General features: G+C 33.9%; 1 protein-coding gene across 2 annotated transcripts in view; it reads right to left on the reverse strand.

Moving 5' to 3' along the window:
- LOC108736002 overlaps positions 1–14700 on the reverse strand; it is a 21743-nt gene extending 7043 nt beyond the window's left edge. For both annotated transcript variants that reach the window (XM_018468250.2, XM_018468251.1), the window contains exon 1: positions 14543–14700. In XM_018468250.2, coding sequence (XP_018323752.1) covers positions 14543–14651 — 109 coding nt within the window. In that variant the 5' untranslated portion in view covers positions 14652–14700. The remainder of the gene's footprint in view (positions 1–14542) is intronic.
- Positions 14701–16149: the final 1449 nt, after the last annotated feature.

Here is a 16149-nt window from a genome sequence, read left to right on the forward strand (position 1 = left end):
TAGTTGTTATTACTACACGTAGTTACACATGATTTTTAGACACCCATTACGATAAAAATTAATTGAATTATTAAATAACTAACATTTGTTCATCACTGATAGTATGTGACGTTATTTAAAATACACTTCAACATGTAGGTATTAAGAACAAAATAGAAAAGACAAAAGATTAGGTGTAAACATTGTTAGGTACCTACATGAATTTCATCTCGATAATTGTAATTTTATTAAAGCAAATTTCCACACCACAATTGAAGTATTGCCAAGGCGCGTTAGCTTTTTTTGGGGTTCACCAATAGCCCTGCCATCCCATTAGAAAAAACTAATTACAATTTCTAATTTACGGATTTTTGCTGTCTTAGAGTTAGCTGAATTTAAATTGAAGTGGCAGGACTGTTGCTTTCTATAATTTATAATTTTAACGTAATCATTATGCAAAACATTAGCAAAAGAAGATAAAATTTGGAAGAATAGATCTTTATAGTGTTTTCCAAAACTAAATATTTTTGAAAATAGTTAATTTTCCTAAAATTGATTTTTGGAGTTCAGCCCGTAAATATTGTGTCTGCAGATATTCGTTATTACTTATTTCTTCAAGAATGNTGTTTTCCATAACTACATATTTTTGAAAACAATAAATTTCCCTAAAATTGGTTTTTGGTGTTCAGCCCGTAAACATTGTGTCTGCAGATTTTCGTTATTACTTATTTCTTCAAGAATGGCATAAAAGTGAAAAAAACTATACTAATATTATCAGTAGGAACAGAAAGTCCTCCCCTTTGTAAATAATCAAAATAAATATCTCCAACACAAGAGCCTTTATTGTTTATTATGAGCAAAACACAATTGTTGCAAGTTATCTTTTTACGAGCAGAATGAACTGCATATTCTGAAATGTAAATTTTTAAGGAGTCATCTAAATCACAATTCATTAAATAATCGGAATTTAAAATTTCAATAAACTGACTTATGTTTAAAGGAGAATTTTCAACAATTTAAATTTCTGTTTCATCATTCTCTGGTAATTTAGGATATGTTAAAAGCACATTCAAAACATTACCGGCAGTGGATACCATTTTTACTGTTTTTATAATGTCACTTAAAGTAATGTATGTAAACTGCGGAATATTTTCATGGAGTCCAATCTTTGCGAGGTATAGCACTTATGCATTTTTTTCGCATTTCATCATTTTTTTGGGAATAAAAATATAGACATACTTGTACTTACATTTTAAAGATGATTTATAATTTGAATGTAATGTGTTTGCAACGTTCTCTTAAATCGGCTTTGCACGTGCAAGTCATTGATATGATATTGCTTAAATCACCCAGAATCACCTCAACAATTATATATAACGTGAATCACTTTTTAAATCCGAAGTTTGTAAAAAGTAGGCAGTAAACTTGACGGAATTTGAAGGCTAGCTTCCGGATTTGTTATTTCAGAATTTTATAATGTGATTGTAGAACAAACAGAATAGTTCAAAACCCCAACGCCAAAACACGACACTGTAGTTGTCCGAAGCACTTTTCGGTAACAAAGTTACCTTCTTCAGGGACTGAANCTATTAGTTGTAACTCTCATTATCTGGGAAATCCTGGGACTCCCACAGTGTTGCCAAGTAAACCTTCAGCATGGCTTGTAAGTAGAGACGGCTGTGGTTATACATAAAAGTTAGTCGTTAACTGCTTGCGCTCAGTATCACGGTAGTACAATTTCAGACAAATGCTACAAAATCAGAAAACCGGTAAAGCTGTCTGGTACACCAATGTCTTCCTTCCACAGCGTATTCAGAGATTAAGGAAGCTTCGTCCTCATTCCCATCTCCGCATTTGGTACCTTCATCATGATAACGTTCCGTCACATCGAGCCGACCTTACACGTTAACATGTTCTTGTGCATCTACTTTACAGCCCCGATTTAGCATCATGTGACTTTGGCTTATTATCATTTGTTAAAAATAAGCTTACGATTAAATTAAGCAAAAATTTCGCGACAAAAGAGGGCAGGGATTACCCACTGTTGGGGTTCGGGGTTAGAGTGACTTGAGGATTATAGGATTAGCCTAATCTGACTAAACTTGAAACGAGGAATCGATTGAGACCACTTCTGGTTCGAACAGACATCCGGTTCCGGTTTTAGCGGAAATTACTTTGTTTACATTGGTTAAGGGATTATCTATATATTATTATTATTATTCTCATGGTCTTCTCAGTTTGCACTGGTAACTTTGAGCAGGTGAAGACGGGCTAATGACAAAGAACCTCACTCACATCTTTTGGGATATACAAACTAATTTTCTGTTCTTCAAATTTAGGGAGCTAGCGGTTCTTCTTACCATAAAATACGATCAGTGAGTATTAGAAACTCTGCTTCTTATTTAACCTGTTGTGTTTTCTGAAAAGGGGGATATGTCAGTACTGTTAAGAAATCTGCGCACTATTCCGCATGTATCAAGGATTACAGATTTCTGTAGACTTATGTACGTATTATTATTATTATTTGGCAACAATTTGAAAAGTATGAGGTGATATCGGTGTTAAAATTTCCGTATTCTTTTTTTATTTCCTGTGACCTCGGCTAGTTATAGAATGGCCTAGAGTATGTTTATTTCCATTGACATATATTCATATTATGTACATATNCAAGTTTTAGGGAAATGCGAAGTTTAGATCAGGATAGGAAAGAGTGGAGGTACGTGTCCAACCAGTCTTAGGACTGATGACCTTATGATGATGGAAGTCTGATCGACCTAAAAGTAGTTTTAATCGATTCCTCATGTTGAGACTAGTCGGACTAGCCTAATCCCTTAATCCTATAATCCCTCTAACACAGAACCCCAGCAGTGGGTAATCCGAGTCTAAAACAGTTTTACTTTCAGCCTGGGACAATATTTGTGCCGAAATCCCTGAACTGAAGTGGAAAAACATTTTCGACTTTTTATGCATGCAGAGGTGTATTGGCTGTGACGGAAATGATTTTGAAAAAATATAAAAACAACAAATCTCAAGAATTTCAGAACATTCTACGTGCATAGTTACTCATATATACTGATATACATATATATAGTTTATAATGGTAACGTCACCGAAACTTGTTAGGATTTTTTCTAATAAAACTTTCATGAAACTTTCCAATAGTGTTTGTTTTGTTTTGACATCATGAAGTATGTTTCACACAATAGTTAATAAAATAAAACATCTAAATAGAAATAGAAATCACGTGTAGGTAAAGACAAAATAAAATGTATAAATGGAAACAACCCAGAGAAATAGAAATCATTAACTCTATTCAAAGTGTATGCAAAAGGTAACAAAGTGCAATCAGAGAACAGTGTTTTTGCAAAGAAATGACCGCAAATTATTGTGGTGTGGTGTACTTTCGTACGTTACGATGGAATAAAGGGTAGCTAAAACTTAATTGTATTATGGTTCATTACCTGTTGAATCTAGAACGTAGAGAAACAATTGCAGTAAATTTTTATGAAATTCGTTCAAGCCCTTATTAGATGTAGTAAGGTATTTGCCGTTTCTCTTTGGTAAATACAGAGTTCAGTCCACTAGCGATCAATAGATTATGGGGATTCAGTAGTACTCGCGCCGTAGAGTAAAAGCATGCTTATCTATTCTGGATATCATGAGTTTAATATTTGAAATAGAGATTTGAAATTTTGTAGGAAGATAAACAAAGCTTTGTTCTAGCCCCTGTCAAAGGCTTTTTTTTTAAAATTTTCATTTCTATTGGAAATATACGTTCCATAAAATGGATCAACTTTAAGCACCTATAATAACTTGTAATGATGAAATTATTGAAAACCGAAAGTGTACCGAGGTAGTGTGAACCTTTGTCTGTTACCATACAAAAAAAATCACATATTTATCTCGCAGCGTTAAATCACAATGTGTAGAATACAAACCCATGTTTTACAAAAAATTAGAACAAAATGTAACCTAGGCACGAGCGGTCTATGCGGCCAGACGAGCAACTACAAGATAACTCCGCCCATCTATCGATCTAGCCTACTGATTTCATACATATATATATGTATAGGTACTGACTGTGTTACCTGCTCTAATAAGTGCGTGTTAGGTACTTGATACTAGAGATACAAAAAAATACCTATATCAGTAAATTTTCCGTGTCTTTTGATAATACATAAAATCATCCACAGCTATCCTTAATTTTTTTATTTATGATTTTGAGTGATACCTTCCAAAGCTAGAGGTAGGTAACATTAGGTTATTTCCTTCTAAATACTTTTTACAATTAAATTGTTTTGCTGTTCCTTCTGAAAATAAACAACGATTGAATAAAGTGTCCAAATTAATTTGGCTCTAATCTTGATTTATTCACAAATGTTTATTTATCATGGGGGTCAAATCTACAAATAATTATAAACCAATCATACAGTTTCAAATGATGGTCAAAATATGGTCTCTGATTTTTTTTCTTAAAGAATACTGCTAGATCCTTACAAAAAATGGTCCTCTGTCAAAGTCTTTAAAACTTTGGATTGTGACAGTTCCTGACGTGTAGATCAAAAGTTTCAATGGGTGTAAAAACTCATCTTTTTGAGATTAGTCCCTTAAAGTTATATTCTGCTGGAAGGACATTCAAGGTACAATTATACCAATTAATATACGTATTGAATACGTTCAAATTGATGTATTATACCGATCTATTGCATATTGGAAATGTCGTGGTTTCGGACAAAGGGTGGTGCTAAATTCTACAAAAGTGTAGTACACTCTAACGTCATACTGGCCTTATGGGGAAAGTTGTTGTACTCAAATACCAACACAGAATCAATAATTTATACGACGCATGAAAACTAAAAGTGTAGTTGTAACAAAATGTTGGTAGGTTCATGTATAAGTTGTATATTCAGCGTTGCTGTCTGATTACACCTCTGAGTACACTTATTTTTCACTGCACCTTATCTTCACGTTTACAACAAAAGTATAGAATAAAATTATTCGAAGTGGTCTGTATTCTGTCGAAACTGCCAGAGCGCGATTTCGATCTTTTTGGATCTCATCAGCGCGTCGCCGGCAGCTCCGACAGAACACGGACCAACTTTTACCTGCTGTCTGAACAGCGCGTTTTAAAAAATACCACAAATGGCGTGGAAAACGCCATCTGTAGTTCAATGCTACATTTTGGGATTACGTATGCTCCAACAAGGTCCATTTAAATATATGGTTATCTACTTGCTGAAACGAATCCCGGCGTAGCTAACTTCAATGTGATAGGCACGTTACCATAATCGAACAAAACAATTCGAAGTGGTCTGTGGTATTTTCTAAAACGCGCTGTTCAGACAGCAGGTAAAAGTTGGTCTGTGTTCTGTCGGAGCTGCCTGCGACGCGCTGATGAGATCCAAAAAGATCGAAATCGCGATCCGCATCTGGCAGTTTCGACAGAATGCAGACCACTTCGAATAATTTTATTCGATAACGGTAACGTGCCTATCACGTTGACGTTAGCTACGCCGGGATTCGTTTTAGCAAGTAGATATCCATATATTTAAATGGACCTTGTTGGAGCATACGTAATCCCAAAATGTAGCATCGTACTACAGATGGCGTTTTCCGCGCCATTTGTGGTATCTTCTAACAAAAGTATAGTTGGGATGTTCAAAATTGGCATAGTCCGCAATAAAACTATCGCATTTACTTTCTTCTTTCAACTTACTAATTAAACTAGAGCGGTTGCTGATAAAACGCCTACTTTTACTCACGACGGACGTTATAGGCAATATCGTAAAGAATATGGAAAAGAGATGTCAGGTAGGAATTGCAGCGGACGCGGATAAAGAAAAAAGAATAACATTACATCAATTGATGCGTGACAAAGACAGATGAAGACAAGCAGAATTAGGTGGTGATTCTTAACATGGATTAAGTTTAAATAAAAAAAATCAAACATTTACTTCATCGTTCAAGAAGGCGATAAAAAATAAAAGCCAAAAAATGAAAATTCCTTAAAATAAATGTTAAAGTTGTTTGCATTCAATGAAAATGGAGTATGCTATAGTTATTTGAGCGTCTCTGTCAGAGGTTGGACGAGGCTGAGTCGCAAACTTGATTTGGACGCCATCGATTGTCCTCTACATTTACATAGGGATACTAAATACTATCCCCAACTTTTCAATTTGCTAATGAATTTCTCAGGAATTTAGGAAAGCAAAGACGCTGGTATAATAATATAATTCCAACCAGGCAGTTATAAAGTCGATCCTTATCTTTTGCGTACCTAAGCAACCTATAACTGCTGCACCGCTTACTGTTATTCGGTTATCTCTTTTCACTTTGTCTTTACTACGCTTGATCTATCTTAACAAGGGCGTGTTCAAAACGCAGCAAATGATTACAATTCCAAGAGGAAACAAAAAATTAGATACGTCCATTCTTACAGATAATTTATTGAGGATCCTCTCAACTATAGACATTGCATTCTCTTTTGAAAAACAGAAAAGTTAATTTTGGTAGACATTTTCTATTAACAGGAACACTTTTAAAGGATTTTTTAAAATCATTCCTTATTATTACAAAGAGTGAAGTTAGTTTCCCCCATTTTATTTTTTACTAGATTTTTTTACGGGCTCGGATTTCATCGTAAAGGGAATACGGAAAAATGCGTTTTAGAAAATACTACAAATGGCGCAGTAAACGACATCTGTAGCAGGATGCTACATTTTAGGATTACGTATGCTCCAACAAGGCACTGTTGCCAACCTACTACAGGAAAAAATCCCACGCACAGGTCCAAAAACTCCCATATTTTTTCTAAAAATCCCTCCACGCGCAGGTCCAAAAAGTCACATATTTTCTCTAAAAATCCCTCCAACTTATTACTATTATTATTTTTTAGTTCGTTAATTTAATCGTTTATTCGAAGAAAAAATATACAATATTTTTGTAAACATGGACAACTTTTCGTGTCGATAGTATAATACCGATAATTTTATTGTATGTAGTTATCTCGTTTCCCAAAAATGCAGACAAAACCAGGCCTTGGGGGTTTAGATGTCTAGATGTTCGGATTTTGGAACAATATACCAATTCAAAAAAGTTCAAGACAATTTATCGTAGGGACTTGAGCAGGTACCTGCAGGCTGCACCAGTAGGCTTGAACGCACGTCGCCGTCGTATATCAACCGTTTCATCGTACAGCATTATACGATTATAGCTGACAAAATTTTACGTTTACAATTAGAAAAATGAGCCTTCATAATATAATATCAGGTCAACAAAATCAAACAAAACCAACCAGAAAATGGCAAATTACAAAAAATCCCGCAAAAATAAGGAAAAATCCCTTTATCCCTCGAGAACGTCAAAAATCCCTCGAATCGGGATAAATCCCTCGAATTGGCAACACTGCAACAAGGTCCACTTGTGTGGATATCTACTTGCTGAAAGGAATCCCGGCGTAGCCAACTTCAACGTGATAGGTACGTTAGCTTAATCCAATAAAATAATTCGAAATGGTCTGTATTCTGTCTAAACTGCCACTCGAACTTTTTGGGTCTCATCAGCGCGACGCAGGCAGCTCCGACAGAACACAGACCAACTTTTACCTGCTGTCTTAATAGTGCGTTTTAGATAAATTTACAAATGGCGCAGTAAATGCCATCTGTAGCACGATGCTACATTTTAGGATTACGTTGTAGTATTTTCTAAAGGTAGCAGGTAAAAGTTGGTCTGTGTTCTGTCGAAGCTGTCTGCGACGCGCTGAAGAGATCCAAGAAGATCGAAATCACGATCCGCGTCTGGCAGTTTCGACAGAATACAGACCATTTCGAATTATTTTAATATGGAAAAAGTTTGTTTCGTTTTTTAGAAATTTCTTGATGTAATAGTTCGTTTTCAATAAACAAAAAACGAAATATTCACGATCCACACGATGATTTTGATAATTGTGTTATATAATAATATGGTAAATATTTAATAAGCTAATAATAATTTTTGTGTTTGTTTCCAAATTAGAGAAAAATAAAAATGAGAATTTGCTCCCAGCCTTTGAAGGGAACTATTTAATAAAGCGTTTCCGGACATTCTTTCGTAGAAAACTTTTTTATTGTTTTGGGGTTCCGAATATAAATTTTAAGTTTGATCACCCAGACCTTAAACACCTTGTGTAACATAATATGTATTGCAATCACTGATATTTATTGAAAACCAATTAGATTGTCTTAATTTCGCTCGGGAAAAATTAGTTATCATTCGGAACGTTATCGAACTTTCTAGAAAATTTTAAAACATTCTTGAATCTTAGTTGTAGAGCATTAAGAGAAAATCTATGATATTCTGTAACGTTTTGACCAGATGCAGGAATTCAATTAACACCATTAATGATGCCCTATATGGATTTCTTTGGGGTGATAGTCTTTTAACCCCCAAACCAACCCTTGCAGCTAATAACCGAAAACTTCGTCAAAGATAGGGATGGAAAACTATCGTTCCGTTATGAGGCGGGATTCAACTGATTACTTTGAAAGGGTCTCGTCGGGTTTCCATATGTGTTTTTTTTGGTGGGTGTACCTCAGGAAATAGCCACTAAAAAACACTCTTATTTTGTCAATATATTTTTTTGCAGTCTTATAGTTATTTGGAAAATTATAAAAAATATATATAATGTAAAGCTAATTAAGAGCTTTCATGTCGCATTGGTTTCATTCGAATAGCTATCATAGTTTCGTAGAAAAATAATTTTGATGTTACGGGTTGCAACCCCCATTTTCCAAAAACGAATGAAGTTAGGGGTTTGATAATTGGGCAAAAATTATTTTTAACAACTAGTAATATATTAAAAGCACCAATGTCAAAAAAGACGCTAATGCAGATTTCATATGGAAACCCGGCGAGACCCTTTCGCGGCGACTCGTCTCATGCCCAAATCATTGGTAATAAATAGAATGGCAGGAGCTAATCGATATGTTTAGGTCTTCAACAACTTCTCTAACGGTGATGATTCGAAGATTGGTCAATACTTCTTTCTTCACTTCATCAATATTTCCGTCTGTTGTTGACGTGCTCAGGCGTCCGAAACGCTCTCCGTCGTTCACATCTTCTCATTCCTCTTAAAACATTTTCTACCAGTGATAAACGTGCTACTTCGGTCCAAGATAGCTTTACAATATGCCACAGTTAACATTCGGAATGCGTCAGCGCACTTAATTTTGTTTTTCACATAAAATTTGATGAAGATTTTTTGATCCATTTTTTAGAATAGGCAAATTGAAAAACAGCCAAAACACGTACAAGCAAAGCAGATGTCAAAAATTAACTGAACATCGAACATTGCCGAAGTTGTCGGTATAAGTGATAGACAAAAGTAGCAACATAACGCCACAAAAAAATCCTCGTACTTAAGTGTATATTCCTTTCGAAAAAAGTTTTTAATTCGCCTACTTTTAAATCGTTTCGCTTTTCTGTTTAACGTTGCTTATAAACGACATACTACACCGCTATACTGCAATGGTAGCGTGTTTATAGCTTCCCGTTGTAAATGTCTCGCGCCTATACGAGCTATAAATTCTTGAGATGGGCTGCAAAACGAATAATATGGTGCATTAGCAGAAAGAAAAACCTCTTCTCACGTCATTATACCAAGCGTAACAGTAAAATTAACCTATTCTGCATTTTATTTAGCTGACATTACATCGAAACTGAATTTTTGTCTTTATTAAAGTAGACAATTAGTCACTTTGAAATAAACTAGACCTTTAGTTTTCATTTTAGACAGTTATTGGTACTAGAATACTTTAGCGAATGAGTACAGCTCTACAGAGATAGAAGATTCCAGAGAGAATGCCTAGACTCATCAGTAAGATGGGTGATATATTCTCTACCTCAGACGCCCGGACTGACGCCTATTAGGAATTTATCGCGCTCGTAAGGAAATCGAAATAATTTTTTTCGGTNTCTTATTTTGTCAATATATTTTTTTGCAGTCTTATAGTTATTTGGAAAATTATAAAAAAAATATATAATGTAAAGCTAATTAAGAGCTTTCATGTCGCGTTGGTTTCATTCGAATAGCTATCATAGTTTCGTAGAAAAATAATTTTGATGTTACGGGTTGCAACCCCCATTTTCCAAAAACTAACAAAGTTAGAGGTTTGATAATTGGGCAAAAATTATTTTCAACGACTAGTAATATATTAAAGGCATCAATGTCAAAAAAAACGCCAGTGCAGATTTCATATGGAAACCCGGCGAGACCCTTTGTGATTTTCAAACATTTTCCTGAGTTAGTGTCATAAGATCTTTTTTACGCCATTGTGAATGGTGCGAACATATGGCATACGTGTCAGAAGTGGCACGTATGAAAATTTTTCTGACTTGTTTTGAAATTTCGAACTTGGTTCTCATTTTATAACGAAAAATATAAGAGCTCACATAAAAAAAAAACGGTTTCAAGCTTATTTGCGTAACCTTTCAAGTCATGATGAATACGTTTAAATTGAGGTATTCCTACCTATAATAAGGGAACATCTGTTGAAAGTGCTACATGGACTTTATGACTGTATCTACGTGACATTTCCGTCACCATAAAATTGGAAATAACAAGCAATAACAAGATAAAGACTCTTTTTCGGTGTTTACATTTAGTACTTGCGGTATCAGCGAATAGGTTTTCACGTATGGCCGAGAAAGTCGAAGGGATCAGGAGTAATAAAGCAGATAGTCGCACATTTAAGATTATTAAATCAAAAAAAGTATTGAAAAAAGTAATACAGGTCGGACGAAGGAAGCTGGCGAGCGGTCGCGCAAGTAATTGTCCATTTATGACTTATTTGTAGTGTCCGACCGAAACTGGTTTTTACGACCGAAACCGAAACCGAATTTCGGCAACGGTCTTAGTTTCGGCCGAAACCGAAACCGAAACTTCCTTATAAGGATCATGTTTTGAGAGAAAAATAAAGAAAACGTTATTATAATCAGTCAGTTTTATTTTTTTATCTTTAAATCACATAGCTCTGCAGTCTTTGACATTTTCACTTATTGATAATCAAATCAAAATCAACATAACAACCCCTCATTTAAGGAAATACTTTAATTGCGCCTTAAAAATACTTAAAATAGGTGAGATGTTTATTTGAGTAAGTATAGTAGACTAGACTCATTTTTCTTTTGAAGATTATTCATGCTTTTTTTTATATAATATTAAACATAAAATTACTTTTGTTATTGTTACCTAATATCACAATAGGTATAGGAACTTAATATTTAAGTAATAAACAAAACAAAATAAATCACTTTTATCTTAATTAAGAACAAATTAACTTCTTCTAAACTTAATTCGTCATGTTGAATGACACTAAACTTCAACAGAAACAAAAGGTAAACGACTAAATTATAAACTAATCGTGATCATAATATTGCAAAAGGCGACGACTACTAATAATTTCAAGTAGGTACCTGTAATCGTTATTTCTTATTAGTATTCATAGTTATGTTATGGCGAAATGTCTACTAATCTACTTCGCTTGGATGGAATTTAACGCTCCGAACATGACCGAGCAGAGGGCGAGAACTCCCGAACGCAGTTTCGGTTTCGGTCGTAGTTTCGGCAGGTTTGCCGCCGAAACCGAAACTCGTTGTTTTGCCGAAACTCGACCGAAACCGAAACCGAAACTGAACTTTCGGTCGGACACTACTTATTTGGGTAAGTTACTCGAAACCGATTTACAAATAAGCATTCAGTAGGCGTAAATTATTGCATTAATACAAATAGGACAGTAGTATACCAGGAAATAATGAACAAACATAACTTATCAAAAAATAAAAATAAACCTATTGCTTTTGTTTTCTAGTTAGTTTTCACATTCACTGTCACCATCAGAATCTCTACTTATCACTGTCACCAACATCAACAATTAGTTCTTTTGTTTGTATGTCTATTACTTACTCACTGATCTCTGCTTTTAAATATTTAATATACGCCCCTGATAGGAAATACTGAAGAAAGAGGGCTGCAATCGCTATACCTAAAACTGCCTACTTTTGCCACCGCGCATCGACGCCATTTTTAAAATTTCCGCCAGCTTCCAGCGTCAGGCCTGTACCTACTTGATAACAAAATGTTTTCAATGCAAATGTTAATTTTGTGAATTTTGAAGTCAACTAGGTACCGTTTTTACTTTAATCATACAGATTACATTTTTGATGTTAAAATTTTCTACTAAGAATTTCTCGACACCACAGGATTGACAAAAGAAATAATAAACTCAAGGGTTTTTCCAGGGTGGCCGTCGAAAATTGTAAACTAATGTTTTTTGTGCGACGTTTCAGTTTATTTAACCATACTGAAATTAACAAACATAGAAATAGTTCTGTTTGAATTATTTAGTTTGAAATTTAACGGTCAGGATATCGAAGATTAATTGAAAATAAATAATTGTAAAATACGTTGTTCTAGTTCTACCAGAGGTGCTTAATAGATTTTGATGATGGTCAGTGACACTAATTTTGAGTTATTTTGATTCTATGCTTTCATTTAAGCGATTTAACAAAAAAAAATAAAAATTCACACACTCCAATAGGGAACAGTAATGATTTCTTCATCCATACAAGCAAAATTTAGCGTCAGATATAATAAATCATTTAACATGAAGTATTTACAGTTCGTATCTAAACTACAAAAATGGTATAATTAAGTATTTTCCGATGTACACATAACCTATCATTAAGGCAATGCCATAAAAACATCCTGATGGATTATTATTACCTCTTAAAATCAGGACAACTTGATTTTTCAGTTCTTTTCTAAAATGTTACCTCTATATTAATATCTTATTTACTTAATAATTTAGTCTATTAAGTGTTTAAATATCCTCAAAATGGCTCAATCAATCTTCATCAAATTTCTATAAAATAACAAATTTCAAGCAAAATCAAACTAAATGAACTGGATTTGTCCGTTTTAAATTTCTGAATTTTTATACCCATTACACGCTACCTCAAATTAATGAGGGAAAAATTGTTGCTGTTGTCACACCCCCGCCGGGAATCGAAACCGGGACCTTTGGCTTTACGCACCAATGTTCTGACCAATAAACTACGAGAGGTGACAACAGCAACAACGACCAACCGACCTACACGGCTAACGATCCGTCGAACTGATGTAATTATATACTGAATATTTATACAATTTAGATGATAATAATAAATTAATGAGGTAGCATTAATTATTTGGGGTAGCGTGTAGTGGGTAAAAAAATTCAGAAATTGAATTTTCAGTATAATATTTCATATTAAATTAACTGACTTCTAAAAAGATGTCTAAATTGTATGTATGTTTAACAATTATGAACTTTGGTGACAAAGTTTGGTGGCTAAAATTCTAACTAGGATAAGGTTGCGTTGCATTCCGTCAACGCATTAGATTAATTTGTATAAAATTAAATAAAAACAAATGATTACTATGGAATTACAATAGAAATTGTCAATTTTCCTCCTTGGATCGGTTCTACAAGCAGATTTATCTGTGTTAGGGATTGTGCTAGTAAATCTAATAAAAACTTAGATCTTTTCCAAAGTCTGGAACCTGTCTTATGCACATCAAAAATATATGTATTTCGAAATTTTAAAAAATTATAAATTAAGAACATTTTACAGTGTTTTTAAATTAAACAACGACTCCGAGGATGAGAGTTTGTTCACTGCACTTTAATAAATATGATTCCATACTGCCGAGTAAGGAACTAAAGACTAAACTCAAAAAATTAGAATAACACAGCTACAGACATCCGATAAATAATTTTTAATTTTGTATATTCATAACAGATTAAAAAGATATAAAAGAAAATTTAAAAAGTTTTTATAAAGGACACAATTTTTCTATCAATATAATAAAATTTTTAGTTTTATTTCAACTTATTATAGTTATTAAATTGTAGTCTTTAGGCTTTCATGGCCAACGTACATTGACATGGTGGTTTCTTCCGAAAAAGTAAACATTTTCTTCATAATATTCATGATAAAACAGCAAAAATTAACGGCTCCGATTTGGAAAACTAGTGAAAAGCAATAGGTCCGTATCTATCACTGTTTTCATTACAATTTAAAGTTAAGTTCCATTTAAACACTTTATTTTTAAGTTGTTTAAATTATTTTTAAATTATTGCCTGAAAGTGTATTAGTGAATTAATTTTGCCCACTACAGATAACCTCAAATTAATAAGGAAAAATTGTTGTTGCTGTTGCGCCCTTGCCGGGAATTGAACCCGGGCCCCTGGTGCTTTTGCGTAAAATCCCTGACTTTTCTTCATTAATTTGAGGTTATCTGTAGTAGGTAAAATTAATTCAAAAATGAATTTAATAATACACTGAAGTAACGCTATAAAAATTCAAAGTATGTCATTAGAAATATTGTTTGAAACAAATACTTGAATGCCACTAGAAATGATAATCTTTTTTTTTTTACAAATATTTCATTTAAATAATGTTGCATTAAAACTAGAAGTTTGACATCAAAATGGGTTCCACACACAACAGAAAGTTTAAAAATGCTGATTTAGTTGAAACTTACCGGCTGCGCTTTCGGCAAAATAGATGAACAGAAGAATGAAACAGGATATTTGTATAACTTTTGTGGACATTTCCGCCGAACGTATCTGTTGCTGACCATTGTTGTACATCGTGAGAACTTTCGACTTACTTTGAAATTAGTTTTGTTACGGCTTTTTGTTTTAGCACTTTTGCGAGTCTGTGTAACTGACGCTCCACAGGTTTATATAGGAAATATACGACGGGGGTGATAGGGTGCGCCACGCAGTAGGCGTCGACAATACAGTTGAATTATTTCATTAAAAACAATTCATTGAACGCACACACACACACGCGTACATATACAGAACGGTCAGAATGAATTTTTAGATAAGATTTTGGATGTAGAATCAGAAGAGAGTGCAGTTTTGGTTTCTTTTCAAGAACTCCTCAATTTTTGAGTGTAAAACGTATCAGGTGTCAGAAATGATGGTCGATTGTAACGAGACGAAATTGATCTCCTAAGATAAAATTATAGGGAGGAACTATATCCTAGTCTTAATATGGAGCGAGGTACACGTCATATTTTTTTATTGCAAAAAATCTATTTTTGTCGGTTTTTACCGAATAATTTGAAAACTACAGAAAAATGTTTAAAGAAAATTTATTAAGGTGATGATTCTTAACATGGATTAAGTTATAAAAAAAATTTATTTCATCGTTCAAGAAGGCGATAAAAAATAAAAGCCAAAAAATGAAAATTCCTTAAAATAAATGTTAAAGTTGTTTGCATTCAATGAAAATGGAGTATGCTATAGTTATTTGAGCGTCTCTGTCAGAGGTTGGACGAGGCTGAGTCGCAAACTTGATTTGGACGCCATCGATTGTCCTCTACATTTACATAGGGATACTAAATACTATCCCCAACTTTTCAATTTGCTAATGAATTTCTCAGGAATTTAGGAAAGCAAAGACGCTGGTATAATAATATAATTCCAACCAGGCAGTTATAAAGTCGATCCTTATCTTTTGCGTACCTAAGCAACCTATAACTGCTGCACCGCTTACTGTTATTCGGTTATCTCTTTTCACTTTGTCTTTACTACGCTTGATCTATCTTAACAAGGGCGTGTTCAAAACGCAGCAAATGATTACAATTCCAAGAGGAAACAAAAAATTAGATACGTCCATTCTTACAGATAATTTATTGAGGATCCTCTCAACTATAGACATTGCATTCTCTTTTGAAAAACAGAAAAGTTAATTTTGGTAGACATTTTCTATTAACAGGAACACTTTTAAAGGATTTTTTAAAATCATTCCTTATTATTACAAAGAGTGAAGTTAGTTTCCCCCATTTTATTTTTTACTAGATTTTTTTACGGGCTCGGATTTCATCGTAAAGCGAATACGGAAAAATGCGTTTTAGAAAATACTACAAATGGCGCAGTAAACGACATCTGTAGCAGGATGCTACATTTTAGGATTACGTATGCTCCAACAAGGCACTGTTGCCAACCTACTACAGGAAAAAATCCCACGCACAGGTCCAAAAACTCCCATATTTTTTCTAAAAATCCCTCCACACGCAGGTCCAAAAAGTCACATATTTTCTCTAAAAATCCCTCCAACTTATTACTATTATTATTT

This window comes from Agrilus planipennis, unplaced genomic scaffold (genome assembly GCF_000699045.2).
Source record: "Agrilus planipennis isolate EAB-ADULT unplaced genomic scaffold, Apla_2.0 scaffold75, whole genome shotgun sequence".
NCBI lineage: Eukaryota > Metazoa > Arthropoda > Insecta > Coleoptera > Buprestidae > Agrilus > Agrilus planipennis.